General features: G+C 46.9%; 1 protein-coding gene across 1 annotated transcript in view; it reads right to left on the bottom strand.

The window, feature by feature from the left end:
- Positions 1 to 14275, bottom strand: part of LOC121572060 (potassium voltage-gated channel subfamily H member 8-like) — a 98802-nt gene that overhangs the window by 12100 nt on the left and 72427 nt on the right. The window contains exons 11-14 of the mRNA XM_041883935.2: positions 14015 to 14229; positions 9697 to 9735; positions 6600 to 6904; positions 6135 to 6250 (exon numbers count right to left, since the gene is read on the bottom strand). Coding sequence (XP_041739869.2) covers positions 6135 to 6250; positions 6600 to 6904; positions 9697 to 9735; positions 14015 to 14229 — 675 coding nt within the window. The remainder of the gene's footprint in view (positions 1 to 6134; positions 6251 to 6599; positions 6905 to 9696; positions 9736 to 14014; positions 14230 to 14275) is intronic.

Below are 14275 nucleotides of genomic sequence, written 5' to 3'. Positions count from 1 at the left end.
TTAACTGCCTTGACTTCCAGTATCAGGACCTTCAAGTGGAATCCGGAGGCGGATCGAGCGTTTCTGGATTTGAAGAGGCGATTCACCAACGCACCGATTCTCTCTCAACCGGACACGGCCCGTCAGTTCTGCCGTTGAAGTGGGACGCGTCTGATGTGGGAGTTGGCGCCATCCTGTCGCAGCGATGCTCCACGGACAGTAAACTCCATCCCTGCGCCTACTACTCCGTCGCCTTTCGCCTGCGGAGAGGAATTACGATGTGGGTAACCGGGAGCTTCTCGCGGTGAAACTTGCCTTGGAGGAGTGGCGCCACTGGTTGGAGGGGGCGGAGCAACCGTTTATTGTCTGGACTGACCACAAGAATCTTGCTTACGTGCAATCGGCTAAACGTTCTCAACTCCCGTCAGGCCAGGTGGGCGTTGTTTTTCGGACGATTCAAGTTTGCCCTGACGTTCCGACCTGGATCTAAGAACGGCAAGGCGGACGCCTTGTCCCGGATGTTCTCCAAGACGGAGGAGAGTGGGTCCAAGACCGAGACTATTCTCCCCGGAACTGCGTCGTGGGAGCTGTTATGTGGAAGATTGAGGAGGAGGTGCTGGCGGCCCTTCGGACTCAGCCCGGTCCCGGTAACGGTCCACCCGGTCGGTTGTTTGTGCCTGAGTCGGTTCGTCCGGCTGTTCTCAAATGGTCCCACGCCAGCAAGATGGCTTGTCACCCTGGCGTGGCTCGGACAATGGCGTTTCTTCGCAGACGTTTTTGGTGGCCTGCCATGGCCGAGGATACTCGGGGGTTTGTTGCTGCCTGTCCAGTGTGTGCGCAGAATAAGAGTACCAATCGGCCCAGCTCTGGACTACTTCACCCCCCTTCCTATTCCCCGGCGACCATGGTCGCATCTGGCCCTGGACTTCGTCACTGGGTTGCCCGCTTCTGAGGGGAACACGGTCGTTCTGACTATCGTGGACAGATTCAGCAAGTTCGCCCACTTTGTGCCAATTGCCAAGCTTCCGTCTGCCTCGGAGACGTCCGAGATCCTGGTTAGGGAGGTTTTCAGGGTCCACGGTTTGCCCAGTGATATCGTTTCCGACCGTGGCCCTCAGTTTACCTCTGCTGTCTGGAAGTCCTTCTGTTTGGCCATTGGAGCTACAGTCAGTCTCACATCTGGTTTTCACCCCCAATCCAATGGTCAGGCGGAGAGAGCCAACCAGAAGATGGAATCCACGCTACGCTGTCTGGTCTCTTCCAACCCCACCTCCTGGGTCTCTCAGTTGCCTTGGGTTGAGTATGCCCACAATACTCTTCCTACATCTGCCACTGGGATGTCTCCCTTCCAGTGCCTGTATGGCTACCAACCTCCCCTGTTTCCTTCTCAGGAGAAGGAGCTCTCAGTGCCTTCTGTTCAGGCCCATATTCGTCGTTGCCACCGGACCTGGCATCGGGCCAGAAAGGCACTCCTTAGAGTTTCGGACCGGTATCAGCTCCAGGCGAATCGTCGCCGGATCCCCGCTCCCACCTATACCATCGGAGATAGGGTTTGGTTGGCCACACGGGATCTTCCGTTACGGACTGAGTCTAGGAAGTTGTTACCGAAGTTCATTGGTCCGTTTGTGGTGGAGAAGGTGATCAATCCAGTGGCAGTTCGACTCAAACTACCGAGGACGCTCAGAGTCCATCCCACCTTTCATGTCTCCTGCCTCAAGCCTGTCTTCCTCAGTCCTCTGTTGCCTCCTCCGCCTCCTCCTCCTCCTCCTCGGATGATCGGAGGTGGTCCTGCCTACACGGTGCGTCGCATCATGGATTCCAGACGGCGGGGCCGGGGTTTCCAGTATCTCGTGGACTGGGAGGGGTATGGCCCTGAGGAGAGGAGTTGGATTCCGCGGCGACAGGTCCTAGATGCGGACCTCATCAGTGACTTCTACCGCCTCCATCCTGGCGCTCCGGGGAGTCCGCCCGGTGGCGTTCGTTCGGAGGGGGGTACTGTAACGATCCCGGCTGTCTGAGTCGGGTCCTGTCTGGTGACTAGTTTTTCCTGTTCGTAATCTCCAGTTTCCCGAGGGTTCGGGAACGCTCCGGGGAGCGCTCTTGTTTTCCGCACCTGCATCCCATCAGCAATCTGCACACCTGGTCCTGATCATCACCCTTCTTAGGCTCTGGCCGAACATCCAGTTCCTGCCGGATCGTTAGCCATGAACAGTATGTTTGTCAGCGTATCAGCCTTGAGTTCTAGCGTTAGTTTTTGTTGTTTTGCACCTTGTTGAATTGCTGTGTACTCACCTCCGTTTTGTTCTGTCTGCAGTATCTCACCCGGAACCTTCACCCAACCTCTGCCTGATGGTCGGCGGCTGCCGAGCCATGTCTGGACCTACCACTGCACCCTCAACAACCCATCCACGCCACCCGCTCTGTCCCTGGATTATTCAGCCTCACTCGGAAGTCAATTAATAAACACTCACCTTTTTCTCTAAGTACCTTGTCCTGGTCTGCTTCTGGGTTCTGGCGTAGTAAACCGTGACAGTGGTTATGGTTGTGGTGGTGGTGATGGTTGTGGTGGTGGTGATGGTTGTGGTGGTGATGGTTGTGGTAGTGGTTATGGTTGTGGTGGTGGTGATGGTTGTGGTGGTGATGGTTGTGGTAGTGGTGATGGTTGTGGTAGTTGTGATGGTTGTGGTGGTGGTGATGGTTGTGGTGGTGGTGATGGTTGTGGTGGTGATGGTTGTGGTGGGGGTGATGGTTGTGGTGGGGATTGTGGTGATGGTTGTGGTGGTGATTGTGATGATGGTTGTGGTGGTGATTGTGGTGATTGTGGTGATGGTTGTGGTGATTGTGGTGATGGTTGTGGTGGTGGTGATGGTTGTGGTGGTGATGGTTGTGGTGGGGATTGTGGTAATGGTTGTGGTGGGGATTGTGGTAATGGTTGTGATGGGGATTGTGGTGATGGTTGTGGTGGGGGTGATGGTTGTGGTGGGGATTGTGGAAATGGTTGTGGTGGGGATTGTGGAAATGGTTGTGGTGGGGATTGTGGTGATGGTTGTGGTGGGGATTGTGCTGATGGTTGTGTTGGTGATTGTGGTGATTGTGGTGATTGTGGTGATGGTTGTGATCAGGGTTGGGGAGTAACGGATTACAAAAAAACTGTAAGTGTAATCCGCTACGTTACCAGCTAAAATATTGTAATCGGATTACAGATATTTTTGAAAAACTAGATGATTACTTCTAGGATTACTTTTAAATTCAGAAAGGATGTTTGAGCAAAAGTTATTTGACACCTTTCTGTTTTCTCAATGACATTCAAATCAACATTGAAAAAGGCGCAAATTTAAGTTTGTTCTGCCTAAGAGAGTCTGATCACAAATCAGAGACCACCATGATGACACACCAAATGCGTTTGATGGATCGCGGGAAAAGAGCAGGAATAGGGTTGGAGGTAAGGATGACAGCAGTGGTACATAACCTACGGGCGATACTGATATCACTTATTATTGATATCTAGGCTACATAGCACATTGATGTGAATCACACTGCTGCTCTCTCATTTATTTGTGCCTTATGGATTGTGGCTGTTGTGGATGGCTGTTCATAAATGTATATGTTGTGTATTTTAACCCAATAATGGTTGAATTTAAGACGTTTAAGCTGCCTATCAGTCATTGTTTTGCGATCAGGGATGTATTCATTACGGAAACCATTTAACGTTGAAGAACCAAACGGAAGCAAACAGAGCAAAACAAGAGTTTCTATTGGAAAGATTCAGGTAGGTCCCTCCCCGATTCCTTCCGTTTGCTTCAGTTTAAGAAATGTTTTGCAACAAAATTGGAGTAATGAATGCGCCCCAGTGGATAGCCAGTGAAAAATGTGCTCTTGCCACAGCTGCATAGTGTGGATCCTAGCCTATGGAATAAAAGTCTAAACCCCCACGTGATATTGTGCTCCATAGTGCCAAAAACCAGTTTAATTTAAGAAGACCACGAGTGGTGCATTTATTGTCTTCATGGAAAATTACCATCTAGTTTTTCAAAGCAGGCCATTCCACAGGGCCGACTCCAGGCATAAGAGACATAAGCTGTCGCTTAGGGCCCCCCGGCCCAATTTCTTTCAAAATTGATTGTGCATCATTCAGTAGTTTTTCTCTTGTTATTAGCCATGTCGGCTACAGTGGTGGTCGGTGCTGTTTAAGATGAAGGAGGACGATTTTAATTTTTTATGAGCATGGCCTTATTTCTATTACAGCATATTGGATGACTGTCATTCATATTCAATTCACCCAGCTCAATGTATAATCGATAGGTTTAGGGTACTACATACTCTAATTCTCCCTATACCCATCATGGGGTTGTTACAACCTAGCCTACAAATGAAAGTTTATAACGTAGAAGAGTTGGCAGAGTTCCAGTGTTGGATAGCCATAGCCAGCTAGCTAACATAGCATCCCTCTCTGTTTGAGGCGGGTGTTTGAGTAGGCTAAACTAGTTAGCTGCATTCACTAGTTAAGTAAGTGAAAGTGAAAATAATACAACAAAATATCTCTCTCCTCTCTCTCGCTCTTGCTTCTCCTTCATTTTTGAAGAAATTGTTAAAAACTGTTCAACTATTGTCTTTCTCTCTCTTTGAGTCAACTACTCACCACATTTTATGCACTACAGTGCTAGCTAGCTGTAGCTTATGCTTTCAGTACTAGATTCATTCTCTGATCGTTTGATTGGGAGAACAACATTTCAATTCATGCTGCAAGAGCTCTGATAGGTTGGAGGGCGTGAGAACCATGAGCATCCTAGGTTTTGTATTGAAGTCAATGTAACCAGAGCAGGACGGAAACTAGCTGTCCTCCGGCTACACCATGGTGCTACCCAAGAGAGTGCTGAGGCTACTGTAGACCATCATTGCAAAACAGTGTTTTTAATTCATTATTTGGTGAATATGTGAATATATTTAGCACAGTTATGTCTAAAAAGGATAACCTTTCTAATGTTTCACTATTTTTATTTATATGAAATTCACTGAGGAGGATCGTCCTCCCCTTCCTCCTCTGAGGAGCCTCCGCTGGTAAGCTAACCATTTTTAGATAGGTAGTTAGTCTAGCCAGCTATCTACACGTGTAGTATTCATGGCTGAATACAGACCGGGCACGCAGGGCCCTGACCTCCAGGGGCCCCCCATTGATTTTGTTAGTAACTCTCACTCAGAAATCATATTAACATGACAAGTTATGGCAAACAATTTGAATTGCAGGAAATTAGCTTTAAAACTGCAAATATTTATTTCCACCCCATGGCAAAATGGATAGAATTGCAGGAAATTAGCTGTAAAGCTGCAACATTTTCTCTACGCTTCATGACAAAATGTGTAGAATTGTAGGAAATTAACTTTAAAACGTTGATTTACCTCTCCACCGTCAAGAGGGGAGCCACTAAAAAGTTATGGTGCAAGGTGGGGGGCCCCCAACCAAATCTTGCTTAGGGCCCACAAAAGGCTAGAGCCGGCCCTGCCATTCTGAGAGCAGCATTTCTTTTTCAACTTGAAGCAATGAGCCCAATCAGTCCTCCATGACAACAACATAAAAAACAACAGATTAGGCTAATTAGTCCTTAGTTTTTGGGTTATGCTCAGGTAAAACAATTTGGCTAATCTATATTTCCATATTTTGAAGTACTATTGAAGATCAAGGGGTATTAAATTAATTGGAATGACTGGAAATCTGACAGACTCTGTTTTAAAAAAATGTAAAGATATAGCCTAATCGAATAGAAAGCAATGGGTTAGGTATTAGGGTTAACAGTGTGATTAAGGTTAGGGTTAAGGTTAGGGTTAGGTTTAAAATATGATTTGATGACTTTGTGGCTGTGCCAGCTATTAACCTGTGCCTCTTAAATTGAAAGTAATCAAAAAGTAACTGAAAGTAATCAGATTACATTACTGAGTTTGGGTAATCAAAAATTTACATTACTGATTACAATTGTGGACAGGTAACTAGTAACTGTAATGGATTACATTTAGAAAGTAACCTACCCAACCCTGGTTGTGGTTGTGGTTGTGGTGATGGTTGTGGTTGTGGTGCTGGTTGTGGTTGTTGTGGTTGTGGTTTTGATTGTGGTGGTGGTGGTTGTGGTGGTGGTTGTGATTGTGGTTATGGTTGTGGAGACCTGTAGATGTGGCTGGTGCACTCCCTGGACCGCTGACTGGACAGGCTCGACTGGGAGAGAAGGAGAACAGTGGAGACGTCTCTGTACCTTCAGTATCCTCTGTACCGTCCACAACCCTGGAGAGAGAGAGAGAGAGAGAGAGAGAGAGAGAGAGAGAGAGAGAGAGAGAGAGAGAGAGAGAGAGAGAGAGAGAGAGACAGAGAGACAGAGAGACAGAGAGAGAGGGAGACATAGAGACAGAGAGAAAGAGAGAGAGAGGGAGAGAAGAGAGAGAAGAGAGAAGAGAGAGAAATAGAAAGAGAGAGAAGCGGAGGGACAGAGAGCGAGAGGGAAGAAGGGAGTAAGGGACAGAGAGAGAGGAAGAGAGAGGGAGAAGGGAAGGGAGAGAGAGACAGATTAGACTGATAGACAACTGACAAAAATAATTGACGAGTCAATAAATTGCGCAATAGTATTAGCTGTTACCTAGGGCTGATGTTGGAGGGGTCTAGCGTGGTGAGAGCTGTCTGGCGGATCTTGATCTTCTTCCTCAGTTTCCTAGTGCTCTGGTGTGTTACTTCTCTGCCGCTGTGCAACTCTCTCTCCATCCTGGCTCTACCCGGTGGAGACTTCCCAGAAGACACCTCTCTGGGGTACAGGATGCTGTTCCGCACCAATTCCGGAGATACAGATGCCAACACATCTCCATCCTCCTCTTCCTCCTCTTCCTCCTGGTTCTCGATGATGGATGGATAGCACTGGATCACTCGTCCATTGCCTCTCCCCTCTGTCTGCAGAGAGAGAGAGAGAGAGAGAGAGAGAGAGAGAGAGAGAGAGAGAGAGAGAGAGAGAGAGAGAGAGAGAGAGAGAGAGAGAGAGAGGGAGAGAGAGAGAGAGAGAGAGAGAGAGAGAGAGAGAGAGAGAGAGAGAGAGAGAGAAAGAGAGAGAGAGGAGAGAAAGAAAGAAAGAGGATGTAGGACAGAGAACATTTGTTGGAAATTTAAACATAATTCATTTAGCCTTCATTTAATATCACAGACAGACAGGCAACATCACTTGTGTTTGGAGTCGCACAATCAGCTCAATTTTGGGGACACCTAGTTATACTGATGAATCTGGGTGCTACGGAATTGAGAGAGCAGAAGATTGCTGTAATTAAACGACTGTCTGGAACAGACAACACCATTGAGACCAGTACAGGATTCCATTGTACTGTGTGTCAGCCAAACGGCAACCTCAGAGTAGAATGTTCTATTTCCATAACAACTCAAGTTCTCTCAGGGTTCTGTGCTGCCAAGGCTGACAGAACTGAAGCACCTGCTCTGTGAAGATGTATTAATTGGAGTTAATTGAATAAAGTGAAGCTGCACAACTTTCAAATACACAGACCCTGAGAGAGAGAGAGAGAGAGAGAGAGAGAGAGAGAGAGAGAGAGAGAGAGAGAGAGAGAGAGAGAGAGAGAGAGGGGGAGAGAGAGAGAGAGAGAGAGAGAGAGAGAGAGAGAGAGAGAGGGAGAGAGAGAGAGAGAGAGCGAGAGAGAGAAAAAGAGAGAGAGAGGAGAGAAAGAAAGAAAGAGGATGTAGGACAGAGAACATTTGTTGGAAATTCATTTAGCCTTCATTTAATATCACAGACAGACAGGCAACATCACTTATGTTTGGAGTCGCACAATCAGCTCAATTTTGGGGACACCTAGTTATACTGATGAATATGGGTGCTACGGAATTGAGAGAGCAGAAGATTGCTGTAATTAAAAGACTGTCTGGAACAGACAACACCATTGAGACCAGTACAGGATTCCATTGTACTGTGTGTCAGCCAAACGGCAACCTCAGAGTAGAATGTTCTATTTCCATAACAACTAAAGTTCTCTCAGGGTTCTGTGCTGCCAAGGCTGACAGAACTCAAGCACCTGCTCTGTGAAGATGTATTAATTGGAGTTAATTGAATAAAGTGAAGCTGCACAACTTTCAAATACACAGACCCTCAGAGAGAGAGAGAGAGAGAGAGAGAGAGAGAGAGAGAGAGAGAGAGAGAGAGAGAGAGAGAGAGGGAGAGAGAGAGAGAGAGAGAGAGAAAGAAAGAAAGAAAGAAGAGAAAGAAAGAAAGAAAGAAAGAAAGAAAGAAAGAAAGAAAGAAAGAAAGAAAGAGAGAGAAAGAAAGAAAGAGAGAGAAAGAAGGGAGGGAGAGAGAGAGAGAGAGAGAGAGAGAGAGAGAGAGAAGGAGAGAGGGGAGAGGGGGAGGGGGAGAGGAGAGGTTTCTATTCAGTGTTAAAATCCATGAATGACTTCTAGGCTCTAGGAGCACCTGGCACGCTAAGCCTTTGTGTGTGACAAGGTCGAAGCAAGAGCCCAGTGAAGCACATTAGTTAACATTGTGACCTGGGGAATAATGAAGGCAGCACATGTACGGGTTGCACTTTGACCTTGGATGTAATGAATAGCGTGACCCCTGACCTCAATGATTCTGATTACCTTTGAATCCCCAATGAGTCAGATCTAGACTGCTGATCACCTGCAATATGATATGCTGGTGGAGTTTTTAAAAAACATGGAATTTAGAAGCAGAAAATAGCATAACATGTATTTTGATTGATGACCCATGATCTCATTTTTAGTCAAAAGTAAATCAGAGTTGAGGTTATTGAATCCAACCACTGAATGAGATTCAAAATGTTCATTGAAACATCTGATGTCTCAATTATTACTGGCTCTGTGTACGCACAAACGCACACGCGCACGCACACGCGCCGCACACACACTGCAGCCCCCCATCCTTCTCTGATTAATCACCTGATCTAATACTGTTCCCAGATTTCTAACCCTAATTCCATCACTTCCTCTTGTGAATAATGAATGGCGCTCCACTCTGCTCTGTAATTGAACGAGTCGCCAAAGTTTCCCCCGGCAGTCCGTCAATCAAATCAGCTCTTAAATTCAAACTTCCCTCACCAATTAATATCCCTCCCTCCATCACCTCATCCCTAATTCCTCTCCTTCTTCTCCCTCCAAACCCTTCCTCCTATCTCTCCATCACCATAAAAACTCAAACTTCCCTCACTAATTATTATGAACCCCATCCCTCTCTCCCTCCTTCCCCCATCCCTCCTTCCTCCATCCCTCCTTCCCCTCCTGCCTCCGAAACCCCTCCTCCCATCTCTCCGTCACCATAAATGTCAGGTTTATGTCATTCATTTTGGGGCAGTTTTTGAAGGGGCTCTGGGTGGTCATTCAAAAAAGAAAAAAGGATAATTTATAGAACCGCTGACTCTATAAAGTCTCCTTTCAATCCTCTTGTCTTTGTTTTACATAAGAAAGACCCAACATTGTTAGAGGAATGTTTGAGAACTGTTATTGGATACATTGGACATAAAAAATACCCAACAATGTTTTGCATCTCAATATCATAGTTAAATTAAGATATTTTATTGTCACATACACCGGATAGGTGCAGTGAAATGTGTTGTTTTACATGGTCAGTCATAGTAGTACAATAGGTGCAGAGAAATGTGTTGTTTTACAGGGTCAGCCATAGCAGTACAATAAGTGCAGAGAAATGTGTTGTTTTACAGGGTCAGCCATACCTGTGTGTCCAACGGTTTGGTGGACAATCTGGATATGACCTGTAAAAAGATGGAAGAGAAAAGTGAGTGAATTCAACATGTCTATATTGTTAACACAGCCCAACCCAGATGTTATCCTTCCTCTCAGAAACTGTTTATGACATGTTGTTACAGGAAATCTCTTCTAAGATAACACCCCCTTCTAACCTTCCCCCAAGTCTCTGCCCTTATTTTGGGTTTAGTTTCACATGTTGCCCTGCAGCAGTGTCTGAGGGTGTGTGTGTGTGTGTGTGTGTGTAGTGTGTGTGTGTGTGTGTGTGTGTGTGTGTGTGTGTATGTGTGTGTGTGTGTGTGTGTTGGTTCTTCTATCCTTGTGGGGACCTAAAATCCCCAAAAGTCCCCACAAGGATAGTAAAACAAGTCCCCATGAGACAAAGGCTATTTTAAGCTTAGGGGTTAGGTTTAGGGTTATAATTAGGGTTAGGGTTAGAATTTGGGTTAGGGTAAGGGTAAGGGGTTAGTGGTTAGGTTTAGGAGTTAGGTTTAGGGTTTGGGTTAGGATTATGGGTTACGGTAAGGGTTAAGTTTAGGGTTAGGGGTTAGGGAAAGTAGGATTTTAGGTCCCCACAAGGATAGAAGAACATAACGTGTGTGTGTGTGTGTGTGTGTGTGTGTGTGTGTGTGTGTGTGCTGTGTGTGTGTGTGTGTGTGTGTGTGTGTAAGACTGTGTGAGTGTGTGTGTGTGTTTGAAAGTGGGACAGTGTTATTTGGGCAGCAGGAGCAGACACACCTGACTGTAATTACAGCAACAGCCCAGGCTATTCCTGCACTTCATCGTCTCACTCTCTGTCTCTCTCTATATCCTCTCTCTCTCTCTCTCTCTCTCTCTCTCTCTCTCTCTCTCTCTCTCTCTCTCTCTCTCTCTCTCTCTCTCTCTCTCTCTCTCTCTCTCTCTCTCTCTCTCTCTCTCTCTCTCTCTCTCTCTCTCTCTCTCTCTCTATCCTCACTCTTCCTCTCTTCACTCTCTCTCTCTTTGTCTCTCTCTCTGTCCTCACTCTACTTCTCTTCACTCTCACTCTCTCTCTCTATCCTCACTCTACCTCTCTTCACTCTCTCTCTCTGTCTCTCTCTCCCTCTATCCTCACTCTACCTATCTTCTCTCTCTCTGTCTCTCTCTATCCTCACTCTACCTCTCTTCACTCTCTCTCTCTTTGTCTCTCTCTCTCTCTATCCTCACTCTACCTCTCTTCTCTCTCTCTGTCTCTCTCTCTGTCCTCACTCTACCTCTCTTCACTCTCTCTCTCTCTTTCTCTATCCTCATCTACCTCTCTTCTCTCTCTACATCTCTTCTCTCCCTGTCTCTCTCTCTCTCTCTGTCCTCACACTACCTCTATTCTTACTGTGAAATGAAACAATGTTTAATAGTAGTGACGACAACAGGCCTAGAATAAAAATATTGTTAAGTTGTATTAATATAGCAGAACTAGTAAACATGATTTATGTGGTACTAGTGTCATGGCAGTACTGTTGTCACTGATAGTAATACTGGTGTGTGTGTGTGTGTGTGTGTGTGTGTGTGTGTGTGTGTGTGTGTGTGTGTGTGTGTGTGTGTGTGTGTGTGTGTGTGTGTGTGTGTGTGTGTGGATGTGTGTGTCTGTGTGTGTGTGTGTGCGCGCGTGTGTGTGTGTGGGTGGGTGGGTGGGTGTGTACGTGTGTGTGTCAAATCAAATGTTATTTGTCACATGCTTTGTAAACAAAAGTGGTAGACTAACAGTGAAATGTTTACTTCTGGGCCCTTCCAAACAATGCACAGACAAAACAAGATAAATAATATAAAAATAAATAACACAAGGAATAAATACACAATGATAACTTAGCTATATACAGTACATGTACATGGGGTACCAGTACCGAGTCGATGTGCAGGGGTATGAGGAAATTGAGTTAGATATTTACATATAGATAATGATAAAGTGACTGGTCAACAGGATAGATAATAAATAGTAGCAGCAGTGTATGTGATGAGTCAAAAGAGATCAATGCAGACAGTCCGGGTAGCTATTGGTGAACTATTTAACTAACTATTTAGCAGTCTTATGGCTTGAGGGTAGAAGCTGTTTAGGGTCCGGTTGGTTCCTGACTTGGTGCATTGGTACTGTTTGCCGTGCGGTAGCAGAGACAATCTATTACTTGGGTGGCTAGCGTCTTTGCCAATTTTTAGGGCCTTCCTCTGACACCGCCTGGTATAGAGGTCCTGGATGGCAGGGAGCTCGGCCCCACACACTACCCTCTGAAGAGCCTTGCGGTCGGATGCCAAGCAGATGCCATGCCAAGTGGTGATGCAGCCAGTCAAGATGTGTTCAATGGTGCAGTTGTATAACTTTTTGAGGATCTGAGGGCCAATGCCAAATCTTTTCAGCATCCTGAGGGGGAAGAGGCGTTGTCAAGCCCTCTTCACGACTGTGTTAGTGTGTGTGGACCATGATAGATCCTTAGTGATGTGGACACCGAGGAACTTGAAGCTCTCAACCTGCTCTACTACAGCCCCGTCGATGTGGATGGGGTGTGCTCGTCCCTCCATTTCCTGTAGTCCACGATCAGCTCCTGTGCCTTGCTGACGTTGAGGGAGACGTAGTTGTCCTGGAACCACACTGCCAGGTCTCCGACCTCCTCCTTATAGGCTGTCTCATCGTCGTCGGTGATCAGGTCTACCACCTATGTGTGAACGGCAAACTTAATGATGGTGTTGGAGTCGTGCATGGCCATGCAGTCGTGGGTGAACAGGGAGTACAGGAGGAGACTAAGCATGCACCCCTGAGGGGCCCCGTGTTGAGGGTCAGCATTGTGGATGTGTTGTTGCCTACCCTCACCACCTGGGGGGCGGCCTGTCAGGAAGTCCATGATCCAGCTGCAGAGGAGGGGTGTTTAATCCCAGGATTCTTAGTTTAGTGATGAGCTTGGAGGGCATTATGGTGTTGAACACTGAGCTGTGGTCAATAAACAGCATTCTCACGTAGGTGTTCCTTTTGTCCAGGTGAGAGAGGGCAGTGTGGAGTGCAATAGAGATTGCGCCATCTGTGGATCAGTTGGGGCAGTATGCGAATTGGAGTGGGTCCAGGGTGTCTGGGATGATGGTATTGATTTGAGCCATGACCAGCCTTTCATGCATTTCATGGCTACAGATGTGAGTGCTACGGGGCGATAGTCTTTTAGACAGGTTACCTTGACATTCTTGGGAAAAGTGACTATGGTGGTCTGCTTGAAACATGTAGATATTACAGACTGAGTCAGGGAGAGGTTGAAAATGACAGTGAAGACACTTGCCAGCTGGTTAGCGACTGCTCTGAGTACGCGTCCTCGTAATCCGTTTGGCCCTGCAGCCTTGTGAATGTTAACCCGTTTAAAGGTCTTACTCACATCGGCTACAGAGAGCGGGATCACACAGTCGTCCGGAACAGCTGGTGCTCTCATGCATGGTTAAGTGTTGCTAGCCTCAAAGCGAGCATAGAAGGTATTTAGCTCATCTGGTAGGCTCACGTCACTGGACAGCTCACGGCTGGGTTTCCCTTGTAATCTGTGATAGCTTGCAAGCCCTGCCACATCCAACGAATGTCAGAGCCGGTGTAGTAGGATTCGATCTTGGTCCTGTATTGACACTTTGCCTGTTTGATGGTTCGTCGGAGGGCGTAGCGGGATTTCTTATAAGCATCTGGATTAGTGTCCCACTCCTTGAAAGCGGCAGCTCTAGCCTTTAGCTCAGTGTGGATGCTGCCTGTAATCCATGGCTTCTGGTTGGGATATGTACTGTGCGTATGGTCACTTTGGGGACGATGTCTTCAATGCACTTAATAATGATGCTGGTGACTGATGTGGTAAACTCCTCAATGCCATCGGACGAATCCCGGAACATATTCCAGTCTGTGCTAGCGAAACGGTCTTGTAGTTTAGCATCCGCTTCATCGGACCACTTCCATATTGAGCATGTCACTGGTACTTCCTGTTTGAGTTTTTGCTTGTAAGCAGGAATCAGGAGGATACAGTTATTGTCAGATTTGCCAAAGGGAGGGCAAAGGAGAGCTTTGTATGCGTTTCTATGTGTGGAGTAAAGGTGATGTAGAGTTTTTTCCACTCTAGTTGCACGGGCGACATGCTGGTAGAAGTGAGGTAAAACGGATTTCAGTTTCCCTGCTGTAAAGTCACCAGCCACTAGGAGCGCCGCCTCCGGATGAGCATTTTCTTGTTCAATTATGGCCCTATACAGCTCGTTGAGCACGGTCTTAGTGCGTGTGTGTGCGTGCCTGCTTCCATGCGTAACTGTGTGGGTGTTTGCGTGACTCACATGGCACTCATGTCCCTCCCTCAGGTTGTATGTGAGGTCCAGCTGGATGTCTTGTACAAAGCGGCTGGTGTACTCTGGGTAGAGATCCAGTACCTGGTACAGACCACTCAGGTTGATACACTGCAGGTCACAGTAGGTTAGAGCCTTCACATCCGCGTTGGTCTTTATCACCCGGTCATCTACAGACATGTTTGCCCCGATCAGGTCACCCTTACCTGGGGAGGGAGAGGGAGTGGTGGAGGTTTCAGACAGAGAGTTGTA

This window comes from Coregonus clupeaformis, chromosome 8 (assembly GCF_020615455.1).
Source record: "Coregonus clupeaformis isolate EN_2021a chromosome 8, ASM2061545v1, whole genome shotgun sequence".
Lineage (NCBI taxonomy): Eukaryota > Metazoa > Chordata > Actinopteri > Salmoniformes > Salmonidae > Coregonus > Coregonus clupeaformis.
Note: the sequence above shows the minus strand (reverse complement) of the source record. Positions and strands in the feature narration are given on the sequence as shown.